This window comes from Formica exsecta, unplaced genomic scaffold (assembly GCF_003651465.1).
Source record: "Formica exsecta isolate Colony F162 unplaced genomic scaffold, ASM365146v1 scaffold222, whole genome shotgun sequence".
NCBI classification, from domain to species: domain Eukaryota; kingdom Metazoa; phylum Arthropoda; class Insecta; order Hymenoptera; family Formicidae; genus Formica; species Formica exsecta.
Genome location: NW_021849518.1, coordinates 1,018,990 through 1,032,742, shown reverse-complemented (window position 1 = coordinate 1,032,742; position 13,753 = coordinate 1,018,990). Strand labels below are relative to the sequence as shown.

The 13,753-nt window shown below is 36.9% G+C and overlaps 1 protein-coding gene across 1 annotated transcript in view; it reads right to left on the bottom strand.

Moving 5' to 3' along the window:
- LOC115235440 (G1/S-specific cyclin-D2) overlaps window positions 1-9,446 on the bottom strand; it is a 33,507-nt gene extending 24,061 nt beyond the window's left edge. The window contains exons 1-2 of the mRNA XM_029807243.1: window positions 9,249-9,446; window positions 2,447-2,662 (exon numbers count right to left, since the gene is read on the bottom strand). Of these exons, the coding sequence (XP_029663103.1) occupies window positions 2,447-2,662; window positions 9,249-9,446 (414 nt within the window). The remainder of the gene's footprint in view (window positions 1-2,446; window positions 2,663-9,248) is intronic.
- Window positions 9,447-13,753: the final 4,307 nt, after the last annotated feature.

Below are 13,753 nucleotides of genomic sequence, written 5' to 3'. Positions count from 1 at the left end.
GCTCCGTCTGTCTGGCGAATGGCAATAACGATTTGACGGCAGTGCCCGATCACGCGCGAATACCTTCGCGAAAATGTACGAGACGGACGCACGGAAGGTATTTAACTTTCGAGGCCGTAAAAAAGCCGCGCGACGTCAGAGAACGGACGAAAGAGAAAAAAAAAAGAAAGAGAGAGAGAGAGAGAGAGAAGGGAGATGATCGCTATCCCATTATAGCCGAAGACCGCCTGGCATGGCCCAAAATAGTCCACATGAAGCCACGTCACCGTCGATTGGGACTATCTCGCATCGAAAATTGTACTTCTGGACAAGCCGTATAGCTCGTCTAACGAACGTGATCCGACGAAACGATTCGTTGCATCTTTATCTCGGAGCAGTTGATACGCAGTTAACTCTTTCGCTACGATGATGTAGCTCACTTGAGGTTATTGTAGAAGCAAGGAGAGAGATATTGCGATCAAGAGAGATGTGCATTTAATAAAATTTGCGTCTTCGATCCCTGCTCCAAGACCGGTTTGAGACCACGTCCAGTTTTTTGAAGGATAAAACAACTTCTTGAATTTTCTTTAAGATCTCTTCGTTAGAGATATCGAAAAAAAACTATAAAGAATATTTTTTTATGACATATAAAACAATTGCCCCTTTGTTTCATCTCCTGGATCACAAAAGACAATCTCTTTTTATTAGATCCTTTTTTGACATCTTTTACAAAGATATCTAAAAAAATTAAACGTTATCCATACGGAAATTAAACTTAAATTTTCAGATTAACTTTTCGCATATATATTTTCACTTCAGAGCCAAAAATTTATCGAATTTGTGATTATCGATTTATAGTTCGCTTGTAAATCTTATGAGGAATGTGCAAATTCATGAAAAATTCAAGAACATGTCAGGTATATCACAATCAAGCAATCAATTGCTCTTTTCGATGGAAAGCTCAAGTATGTACATACTGAGTATATACGATGGATCAATGATCATGAAAACAAACAATAGGCTCTATATCTCTCTCTCTTTTTCTCTTCTTAAATTTGCAGAATGGCATTAAAGAAATCTAAATATTGTGGTTTTACTGCTTTAGGATAGCCTGCATAAAAAATGGGAACTGTGTGAATTCCGCGCTTGAATCTAGACAACAAATTCTACTATCACCGTACACGTGTCCTAAATTTCTCCCATAAAAGTTTCATGATATTAATATAAAGGAGCGATTGATCGATCGAGATAACAAAGGGAAAGCTAATATCGTTTAGACGAATCGTAAAACAAATACTACATATTTGTTACAAGATATTTACCGCTTGAAATCTTGATATTCTAACGATGATTAAGAATGATTATGAATTTCTAAGAATTAAATTTTTTTTACAAATTATACAAGAAAAATTCAATTTCATCTAATTAAAATTAATAACACAAGCGAATATTTAAAATAAACATAGTAATACTTTAAAGAGATTCAGTTACTTTTTAATTTTAACTTTAATTTTAATATTTCTGACAACTAATTTGTAAAAAACTGTCACTTTAAATATTTTTTTATTCTAGCAATCTGCACGGAAGAAATACCTTTTATTTGTATCTACATCTAATACCTTTAAATTTACGAGAGGGAGAGAGAAATTTGTATTTGCAATCCGTGAGCCCAGATACATATATGGATTTGGAGATAAGCGATCGCACAATCGTGATTTCTTCGCGTATTTTATTTTGCGTCGGTTGTCACTCTACATTCTACATTCTGCATGCAGGAGAGGACAATAAAATCGCGCCCGATATCAATCGTTCCCGTAGACTTTCCGTAGACTTAGTTAGCGAGAACCGCTTCTTCGATCTCTCCCTATAGCGTTAGTAAGACGCCTACTTGAAGAATTATACAACGAGCAGGCAACGCTTACGCACAGCTAGCGGTATCATGCGTGTACTTTATTCGTTTGCACGTGTCAAGAACTCGTTCGATTGTGCCCGTAACCGGTACACACATCTCCATGATAAGTAGAACGAGAAACTAGAATTCGAAATGGCAGAGACAAGAATATATGATCGAAAAAATTTCGTGATTGTAGCAAAATATATAAAAAAAATTATACGTGAAAAACAATTTTTTTTTTTTTTTCATATATGTATAAATAATATTTAAAGAAAAAGAATTTTTTTCGCGTTGGGATAGCCGTCCGTACGATTAATGTTTAAAAATTCTTAATTCATTATTTTGTGCGATTTGGTCCTCTCACATTATAGATAATTCGCTTGTTGTAGAAACCTTTTAACAGTTTCGCGAGATAAGATAAAGTCGCGATTTGTGCCTATGTGGGTCAAAAAGTTGATACGCAATTTTGTAACCGTTAAATCGTTGCATAAAATACCGATCGCTCGCGAAGTAAACAACGACGATCGCCAAATATCATGTATCTAACATTCGATCTCTTTAGTGCTCACTTACCCATAGATCGTCGAAAGTGATGGAATTATCGGTATAGAAAACCAGAACTTCGGCCGTAAGCGGTGACGTCTCGCGTAGCTTTGACGCCAGTAGGAGACAGGCGGTGCCGAGTAGCTGCAACTGCGACTTTCTGATCGGACAGATCGACAGGAATCTGTCGACATAGTTCATCGACAGCGGAAAGACCTCGTCCTGGCACTTTTGCTCCTCGCATACCTGCAACATAGCGTACAGAATGATGAGGAGACGTGTGTAACATACATTTGCGTGATAAAGCAACGATGAGATCGTTTCAAGGCCGAATGATCGGAGAGTCGTTACCGTGATAACGTTTGAATATGAGCGAGATGCAAATTTAGCTCGTCAGCTCAGCAAGCCAAGAATTACGCTGCAAATCGTAACATGTATCTCGTAAAAATATTAAATGTATATGCGCGAAGCGCGTAAAAGATTATAAGCGGATTAATCAGTAACAACCGAAGTATCTTTCTTTGTATTTTTGTAGACGTGACTCATTGTCAGCTAGAATAGTTTGTATCTCCCGCCTCTTTTCTTTTTATTCTTTTTTTCTAATTTTTCTAATTTAAAGGATTTACGAGACGCATTGTGCGTGTATGTCAGAGAAAAAACAAATTTTTACGCAATGATCGCTCGTACTAACATAGGCGTAGGATACAGATATCTCACCGGATTTCCTTTGATCGTATTTTAACTTAACAAGCGCGGTCGCAACATGATTGCATATCGATCGTCGTAGGTCGGAAGATTATTCAACTATGGAATTCTTTTGTCGCATAAATATCGCCGTAAAATTTATAAAAATCTCTCTGAAAGAACTGGTGGTACTTAGAGTAAAACTTAACTTTACTTCTCTTATCATGGAAAAGAAATCGATTGCCTCTGACAGAGATAATCACTTGTATGTCTCTATAATCAAACTTTCGTGCTTATAATTTTTTTGCGACATTTTCATAGCCTTCCCGAGAACCCATTTCTATCGATCGTAAAAATATAATTTAACAATAAAGACATTACCTAATATCTTATCGATAATAATTTATCGCATGCATCAACGGCAATTGCAGCAACGAATGAATCGCGTTTTTTGTTATCGCGTTTATTACCGCTTGTTTATTATTGCGTGTTTACATAAAACGCGTAGCAGTCGGAGCGACCCTTTGAAGTTTCGGGGACCGTTGAATTGCGGTAGAATCGCGAATTAACTTCGCTCGGTCATCTCGGGGCGAGCGGCTACGTGTGATCGTGCGAGTCGTCGAGGCGCGAGAGAGGAATTTATTGAGCGTGACCAATGATTGCCGGCCCAGCCCTCGCGACCGCACGCATGCACGCACGCATATGCACCCTCTCGTAATTACTCCGCCATAGCCACCACCACCAATTAACAACAACACCGACCTAATAAAATAATCGCGTTAACCTGACTATCGAAAACCATATGTAAGATTAGTTCTGTCCAAAAGAGAATAAAGATGTGTGATTGTGGAAGTGTTTCTTTCGTTTGGCGATCATTGTTATTAAGAATAACGCTCAGAAAAAGTTTCCATATCTAGCCCTTTTACATATGGTCAATATTAATCTGTGAAAATCACATTGGTCATTTTGATTCTTTGACATTTTAATAATAGAATATCCCAAAGGCCTCGATCAATAAAAAAATATTTAAAATTTATTTTTTAACTTTTACAAGATCTTTTTCTACAGATGTCAAAGATTATAAATCTTTGTACAGTTTTTCAAATATTGTAAGACAGCTGAAACTGTGACAAGACATTGTGACTCATATGTGACCAGGAACAGAGCAAAAAAAAAAAATGTGTGACCTACAAGGGTTAATTATTCAAAATCGATAAAGACAGGGACAAAGAGAGAACGCACTTTTAACGAAATCGCTTCGAAAGATTATCGTGCATCTGTTCAAACATTGACAAAAGTCGAGGCAAAGTTAGGATCAGAGAAAAATCCATAAAATGCAGAAGCGATGAAATGGAGCCACAAATCAAAAATAAAGATAAAGAAACTCTAGCAATTTTTCGCTAAATTGCAGTGTTATATGCATACAATATTTTTTAATAATACAGAATCGTTATATATTCGCGCAACAGGTTTTCTTTATGGAAACTTTAATTCTTAAAACGCGCGAAAAATATTTACCGAATGCCTGACTGAGTCAAGCAATTACCAAAGTTGTTGCACCGAAACGTGGCTTTACATTTACATTCACGATCCGCTTTTAATTGGTAACCGATAACGAATGTCTCGAATCTTTACGGGATGATTCGCCTCAAAATTTTGTTATTCTTATCTGTGTGACATTATCGAGCTTGCTGATCTTTCTTATAAGTTCGGCGCCAATTAAGCAGAACTGTCGCCGATAAAGCCGATAGCGACCGGTCTCGTATGTCTCGTATGCATCGATAATAATCGAGTAAGACCCGTCCAAAAAAAAAAAATCTTATTTTATAAAGGAAGGATAAGAAATTCAGTACTTTTAACGGAGAAGGAAGTTTGGAACCGGTACAAATTCGATGCCCAAATGTTTGTGATGCAGTTTCGCGAATAGATAATTCGATACCTTTGCTATCAGCAGCATTATAAAATTATATGTACAGGGTAACAAGCGAGAAATGTTATCGTGCAAATTGCTTCTCTTCGTTTCGTAAAAGATCGTTAATGTACTTGGCGCATCGAACAGTTAACTGCATCTTTAAATTTACAAAATTAAACCCGTAAATTTAGAATCAATTTAAAAACTCAAAGACACACACACATACACACATTCTATTAGCAAATTAGATGATTTATTTTGTAAATTATTTTATACAATTTTGTATCAAAAATTTATATATATTTAACAAGCTAAATTATAGTTTTTTTTTTTTAATTAGAATTTTGAATAGAAATGACAAAACCGCTTCAATGTCTGAATAAGTATTGTATGTGCCACGGAATTATTTAGACTGCAAAATAGCTCTCATTCTTCTATAGTAGATTAATCTATAGTATATTTTGTTTTAACGGAGATTCAATTTTAGCTTTAATTAATAAAATGACCAATGTTGAAATGTATAAATCATCAAAAAATAATTATTTTAGATTTCTAGTTTTGAAAGTCGCTAAAAGAGGAATAAGTGAGCGCTTAGTAAATACCCTATATAATTACGATTACTAACTGCAATAGCTTTTAAAAGCCGAATACATTCCATCAACGCATACGACGACCTGTCATTACGCCGGTTGGATCGACGAGCCAGCGTAATGTCGAAGAATTCGAAGCGCGATACGGACTTGGCATGTGTGCGCGTGTAACACGCACGCACACACGCACGTACACGCGGCTGCGTGTGCGACCCAGGCGACTCGTTTTCGTCGTACGGAACACGCCGCCGAGGTCATCGCGTGAATTTGGTTGTTGCGATTAAATGTCTGGGGCGCAAGAGCAATTAAATGCTCGAAAAAAAAAGAGCACGCGATATCGATACAACAAAACTGCAAGGAAGTCTGGCAGCTGTGATGTAACAAAGAAGCTATATCTCGAATTCTCGTTTCATGCGATTTAAGCCTGCTATGTACAAGTCTCGAACCATATTGTAATTTCGTTAAATCTGCCGAAAGAATTTGTTGCACTAGAGAATTTCTTATATTTATATATATATGTTATGAAATTATGACGCGTATCATTATTTCTACAAAACGATGTTAATAAGAGTAAGACATCGATAAGTGTTTTCTTTGCAATCATTAATAATGATTAATAGCTTTCCGATATCAATATCAAAATATTGAGTGTTTTTAATTGCTACTAAATTGTTCCGGACTAATAAAAAATATGTTTCGATGAATTCTAAATTATTATATATGAATAAGAGAGCGAGTAACTCTATAGATATCGTATGACTGATCGAACAATGAACAAGCTTTTTGTGAGCCGCAATGACAAAGTATGCGACTTTGGTGGCGGTGAAACAACCGGCTTATCGAACGCTCGTCATCGTCGTCGTCGTTCTCGTCAGAAGACGCTTCTCGACAATTGCAAAGAGAAACAATTTGGGCTTTTGTGCCGAGGCAGAAAGAGCGAGCATATATCGAGCAGCGCACGCTATCGGTGCGTGAGTCGAGCGATATACCCGTATCGTTTCGGCTTTGATTTAAACAAGAGCGAGGTAAAGCAACGCCGAAGGAACACAACGACACGAGAATCCGGTCCGGAAGCGGAGGAATTCATTACCATATCCGACGAAGAAGGAAGTCTAGGCGGGCAAGTGACGGAATTAATTCGTCGACGCTACCAATCGTTTCTTCCCGTACGGAAAGAAAATTCAGCTGTCACCGAAGTCTATTTATTTGTTATTGTTATTAGTTTTATTTACTGGGAATATAGTTTTATTTATCGCAAAATCGTTAACAGAGAGGGAGGGGGCTGTATCTAATCTTAAGTTTCTAAGAATATATTTAATTCTGTCGAATGTAATTAAACTAGACACAAATGTGCGATAACCCTGTGGATTGTGGCATTGCAATATCGTTATCGCAAAAGAGAAATTGAGAATAAAACAAACAAGAATATATCTTATGCTCTTATGAGTATGTTAAATACCTTTGTCGTTTAATAGCTGCGTGTTATGCAAGTCTGTCTTTAAATCGCCGTCATTAGATCAGAAATTCGATAACCGCGCGATAGCACGTAGAATTCGGTCGATCGGCTGCCGATTCTGCTCTTTAATCAGCGAGAATATGTGCTGTGGATGATACAATTCCCTTATCGGCAGCTTCGGAAACGATGACGTAAGTTAAAAGAGGGGACAGGGGAGGAATTTATCGACGACGGCCCGAATTTCTTGTTCAGTGACAGCTAAATATCAAAAATGTTACGTAGTTGCATCGCCGAAGAAATTGAATTCGTATATATATTACACATGTATATTAAGATCAAGTGTTATATCTTCGAACAATGTCAATCTCATTTGAAAGTTAGAAACAGATAATAATTCTGGCAAAATCGTTGAGAAATCTCGATTTACGGTACACTTCTATTTTTAATTCCTGACATCTAAACATTTAACATCTAAAAATCCTTCATTCTTCGCATATCGATATCGAAAATATTTAAATTTAAAAGTGAATTAATTTTTTAATCTATTACGTTTTCAAGAGTATTTCACATTTGACAGATTAATTGAGCGAGATATTGCGTAACAATAGTAAGTAACGTCTCTATTATGCTTCGTTATGCACCGACAAAGAGTTTCGCAAGAATATGAACTTGATCCCAGATCACAATGCTTTCGTGACAAAAGAAGCGCAACAGGTTCTCGAACGCTGCCGAAACATTCGACAACCGTCCGCAAGGATCGATTTTTTGATTAAATCCAGACAGCTATCTCATTTGAGGAGAAAATTTCAAAACATACCGTCTTATTTCATAATCTTTCAAGAATAATTAATTTGGGAGTTGAAATTTAAAAAATCATCGTCCGTGAGAAGAGGTCGGAAAATAAGAGTATAATTAATTTTGGTATATTTAAATACAAGATATCTAATGAGATTTATGCCACAAACGTCTGTGTGTGTGTGTGTGTGTGTGTGCGCATATATATATATATATATATATATTAATTCTAAATATATAAGCATCACAAAACGCTCTGTCAACATAAAATCCAGCGATTACAGGCTCTATGATTATTAATTTAGAAAATTCAGCTTACTTGTAAATTTATCATTTCGCATAATATAAAAGATAAACATTTCATTTGTAGATTACAAAAAGAAAGACATCGAATCGTGATTCGAGAGAACCGAAATTCACATCTCACAAACCTGACCTTCATCCGTCCCGGGGTATATATATATATTTGGATCTAAATCAATTCAATTTGTTCTTTAACAGCGCCGATCAGCCGTGTTATCTCTTTGCTACGTTTTTAAATCGACGAATAATAAATTAACATTGTCGCGCGCGGTCATGTCTAAGAATAAGATTCCCGAACGACAACCACAACATTCGATCGAGATCTTTAACTTTGTAGTGGAAACATAATTTAAAATACCGCGACGTATCCTTCCTAAGCAGACGTATGTGTGTGTGTGTGTGTGTGTGTGTGTGTTATTAGAGATAACTTTTCTCCTCTCTATTTATTTAAACAAACATTTTACTGTATAATAAAAAGGAAAAGAATAATTATTCTCTTGTCTATATACAAAAGAAAATTGACGTCAGTCTGTCGGATCATAGGTCATCAGTGTAAATTTTATTTTTAGATTGCCGTAATTTTTTTTCCTTGCAATCGGCATTTGTCAAGATACATAATCATTTTGTCTCAGAATCGATTTCTTTAACATCGAATTAATTTTAATCGTAATTCAATTGTCTTACTGGCGTTTTGCAGATCCTATCTTTAAAAAAAACAAAGACAGAGATAGAGAGAGAGACAGTTGAAGAGTAGTCGGTTAAAGTGTTATTGGATTCTATTCTATATATGATATCATCCTAAGATAGAGCACTTATATAATTACATCATAATTAAGAATTGTCATCGTTTATTATTCCAAATAGTACGATTTAAAAAAAAAAAAAAAAAAAGAGAAATGAAGAATTAAAAATTACTTATGCTGGAACTTAATCAATCTTTATATCCAGTCGACTTTTTTATTCATTTAGCAAGTGTCAAGTCGCAGTCTACATTTCGCGAAATAATCTGATTCGATCGCGCGATCCGACGGCTGGTCGTGATCGCGATAATATATACGTATATTTACACGTGGACCGGAAACAATCGCTTACCTCTAACATCCATTCCGCGACGATCTTGCGCATGAGCGGCGAGATGTCCCTCTGCACGCACTCGAAGTAGGAGCTACTGGGCGCGTAGCGTTCCTCGGTCTGCAGGAGATTCTGCAGAACCCGGTCGTCGCCGAGGAGGGCCGGATCCGCGTAAGCCCGGCATTCGGTCTCGGTCGTCTCGCAGCACAGAAGATCCATAGCGATGGTTCACGAGACGGAGACGCGTCGATCGATTTTCTCACCACGTTCTTTAGAACACGTTCGGAATGTATTCTGTCCACGTGCTCGCTCTCTCAGAGGATCTCTTCGAGATCGATAAATTCCAGTGCGAGAGGAGAGAAAGAGAGAGAGAGAGAGAGAGAGAGAGAAAAAGAGAGAAAGAGGGGACACTCAACACTTTTTCACAGCGGACGAGGCAGAGACTTCGGCTGATCACTCACCTCGCGATGAATCGCGAATCGACGACGATGACGACGAGTACGCACGTATTACGTGCGTGTGCAGCGGTACATGTGTATGGGTGCACGACTGGTGATAGGCTCGAACGGTTGATTCGTTCGTTCGATCAGAGTTTCTCACTTTATTTTCTTACTCGCACATTTTCTTCGCCTTTCCGAGAAAGTATCTTCTTTCACTCTCTGTTTCTTAATCGGCAAAACGGAATCGTGCGATTATACTCTTCGTTTTCTTCGATATTTGTTCTTCACACGCACGATATATTCCGCGAATCGAAGCACAAAAACAGATAATAAATAATGCGTTGCGAGACGTTTCGAGGATCCTAATAAATAAGCGTAGCGTTGCGTGGAAAGTTTTTCGGTCGGTGCCACTTAATCGTTGCGCGATTCGTGATTGTCGAGTTCACGAGCGACTAGTTCGTTTATTTTCTCGGCGAAATCACGAGGAGAGAGAGAGAGAGAGAGAAAGAGTGAGAGAGGAGGGCTTCTTGATCGGCGCACAGGGGAAAGACGGCGGAAATGTGACGGTGAGACTGACGCGACGCGCGAGCAAAGGCGGTTTCCTTTTTTTTTTTTTTTCGGAGAGTCGGGCTCAGATCGTCGGTCCGTCTACCTACGGTCGATTTAAATGTCCTACGAGGTGCGAGGATCCCTCTCCACTTACTCACGATCCGACACTGGCGACTTATCAGGTCAGAATGCCGACGATTCTGGTCGTGTGGTCGTACGGCCGTCTCGCAGCCGGTCCTTCCCCCACCAGCTCGGCGCCAGCTGATCACGTGACCGCTGCCGGTTTCCCCCACCGGCGCGGCGCCAACGTGTCACGTGAAACGTAACTATCCCCCACCGAGGCGTGAGCGTGAGCGCCGCTCACTGAGCGGTCGTGGCGCCGGTTTAGCTTCAGTCGTTCAGTCGCCGAACGACTGTGCAGCGAGACGGATGGAGGTTTTTTGCATCGTGTAAAACTGGCCTGCGCATTCGACACCTAAAGACTTCGATTATACATGCCAAGAATGTACTCGTTTCTATGTGATATTCCTACAAATATACGATACTAATTTTTGGCATGTAATTTCAATCATGGGCTCTTTAAAAGGAAGGATTAATTATTTAGATTTTATATTCGAAGTGTAGTCAAACGCTTATTTTGTTCTCGGGGTATGTATATATATATATATATATATATTTCCCTAAAAAAACACACAATAGGATGTAGAAAATATACTCTCTGTAAAATAATATAATATTGAAACAAGATAACATAATAGAACCGTAATAAAAAATGAGAAGACATAGAAAGAATTAATATAAATGAGACAAAATAAAAAGAAAAATAGGAAATAAATGTGCGAATATACGAGAAAGAAAAGAAATGTACATAATACAATAGAAAAAGTAATTTAAAAAAAAAACAGACATGATCGATTTTAAAGCGCAGTGTACATAAGCAATTGATAATTAGAAAAGACGTCAATCAACTACAAATCTAAATCTTAAAATTTTGGTTTTAAGATCTTTACATTATTTCTCTTAAATTTAAATTGGCATAAAAAAGAAGTTTTTTACGTCTACGTGTTATATGCGCCGTTAGTATGTGGCAATCTGTTGCCGATGGTGGCAATAGTATTCAGCAATTCAAACTGGCTTTTAAATATATAACTCATAGATTTTATATTATCTTTTAATCACGCTTCATACATTTTTTTATACGCTCACCAAAAATTCAAGAAGGACAAGATATTATGTTATAAGAGATTATCTTAAATATTGCAAAAATACTTTAAAAATTCTAAACAAATTCAAATCTTACGCAACTCTATATAAAAACTGTCAGCAATTGTCATTTATATGTCGTGATAATTTAGCTAAGTTACTTTCTCATAATCGATTTATAGTCAGTTCTCGCGCTTCATACGTAATGCTCTTGAGCGTAACAGAAATATTCTGCACGTTTTCTTCGTGAGAAAGTTAAATATCGTACGTTTTTGAGTAGTCTCTCGCTCGATTCTGCCGGCCTTGGGGCCCCGTTTGAATACGACTCGACACTGAACGAACGGAGCAGCTCGGTCAACCTCGGTCCCATTCGCTTTCGTTCGTTCATCCGAGACATTGGAGCTCTCCTCCAGTTGCTCTTCCCCAATGAGCCTCTCTCCGGGCCCAGCTCTTGGCGAGCTTCTCGGTGTCGTGGCTTTATCGTGAGAACCAGAATAATCAAGGACAGAGATCTTAAGATACAGATTCCTAAACGACAAAACATTTTTCCAAAACTCGAATAAAATCGTTTCATAAAATAAGATATTACATGATGTGTTGTCATTGTATTTGCGAAGTTGTAATGTTTTTCATCAAAAAGTCATTTTTTAAATGAATGCGAAGAAAGTTTGGATATATATATTTAGATAACGATATCGAATTAAATAACGTTGCAGTCAAAAATGAGATTGTATTTTGACCAAAAAAATTTGTTTAATAAGAAAAATTCCTTGCTCTTCAAGTTACTAACATACAGAAGTTTCTAAGCAATATATTTGAATGCATTTGCAGTTTTCATAAATAAAAATATAAGCGTAAAGAGACAATTGTAATTATGTCTAAAAAAATATAGCTTTTGTCGATATCAATTTTAAGAAAATTTAAAATTTATTTTTTCTTAATAAAATCTATTTATTAATTTTATATTATAACGTTGTCTTTCTCTCGTCGTAATTGCTCAATATGAAATATTTTGATAATTAAGCTTAAAATAAAATTTAAAATATTACAAGTATTATCTGTTGTTTTCAATTGATTATAATTTAAAAATTAGTGCTTTGATATTCTTATCGAGAAAATATTAACAAAATATTCAATGAATCCGACGAGAAGAATGGCAACGTTTATGAATCATCTTTATACATTGACATGTTAATTGAATCTCGTTAAAATTTTTAAAACTCTTAAATTTTTACGTTATTCACCGAATTAAAAAAATTCTTCGTATATACGTATATATATTTAGAAAAGCAAAAAAGGGTCGCTTTCGGTGAGTAATTCGGAGCGATCGGTTGTGAAACAGGAATAAAGCGGGAATAAAAGAGGAAGAGTTGGAGGAGAGGTTTAGAGTGGGAGTAGAGCCACGTAAGAGCTAGCATGTCCTTGGTGCATGGAACCTCCGTGTGGAGTTTCGCCTCGTTTACGCGTACTACGTTTTTACTACACAATGCGTACGCGACGATACGCGCGTTTGTTACGGGACCACGGTCGGTTGCGACTCCGCGACCGGATGTGCCGTGCGTATGACTTAGGGTATGACAAACGACACGGTGCGAGCGCATCGTATTGCGCGAGACGATCGTATCGCCGTCATGATCGGAACGATAGTAATCGCCGCCAAGTGCATAGGGTTCTCTGATATAAGTTAGACTCGCAAGCACATGTAGTTAGGTCTTTTTTATTACGTCGTCGTCTCTCTTAACAAACTTATTTAAGAGAAAACTTTTCTTTCGTCTTTTTCATTTTTCAACTTTTCTTTCTTTCATTTTTTATTTTTTTATTTTATCTTTTTTTACATTACTTTAGAAAGAAATTAGAAAAAATATAAATTTTAGATAGAAATAAATTAAATCTGGTAGAAAAGAAAATTACACTTGCTAATGCTGCGATTATCAATCAATATATAAATATGTATAATAATAGATTAGATAAAGCTTAGAATCAAATAATCACATTTAATGTTAAATAAATATAATAAAATAATGCATTGTTAGTGTGTGTCTGGTTATGTAGTTAACATCAACATTAATCGATTATTTTAAAAACTATTCTGCAAAAAAAAAAAACGAAATTGGAAATCTATCGATGAGATTGTAGAGCTTTCTACTGAAACGTGGGAGCTGGATTTCTATTGATGGAAATATACTTCTCTTGCCGTTCAATGGAATTCCTATGGCGTTCGTATTCGTTAGTAGAAAAATTTGGAGAGTCGAACTGGTATATTATGCCAGTAACGACATTGGCGTAGCAATTAGTTTCGAGCGAGCGGCATGAGTTTCTTCTGCCGATGTTGTT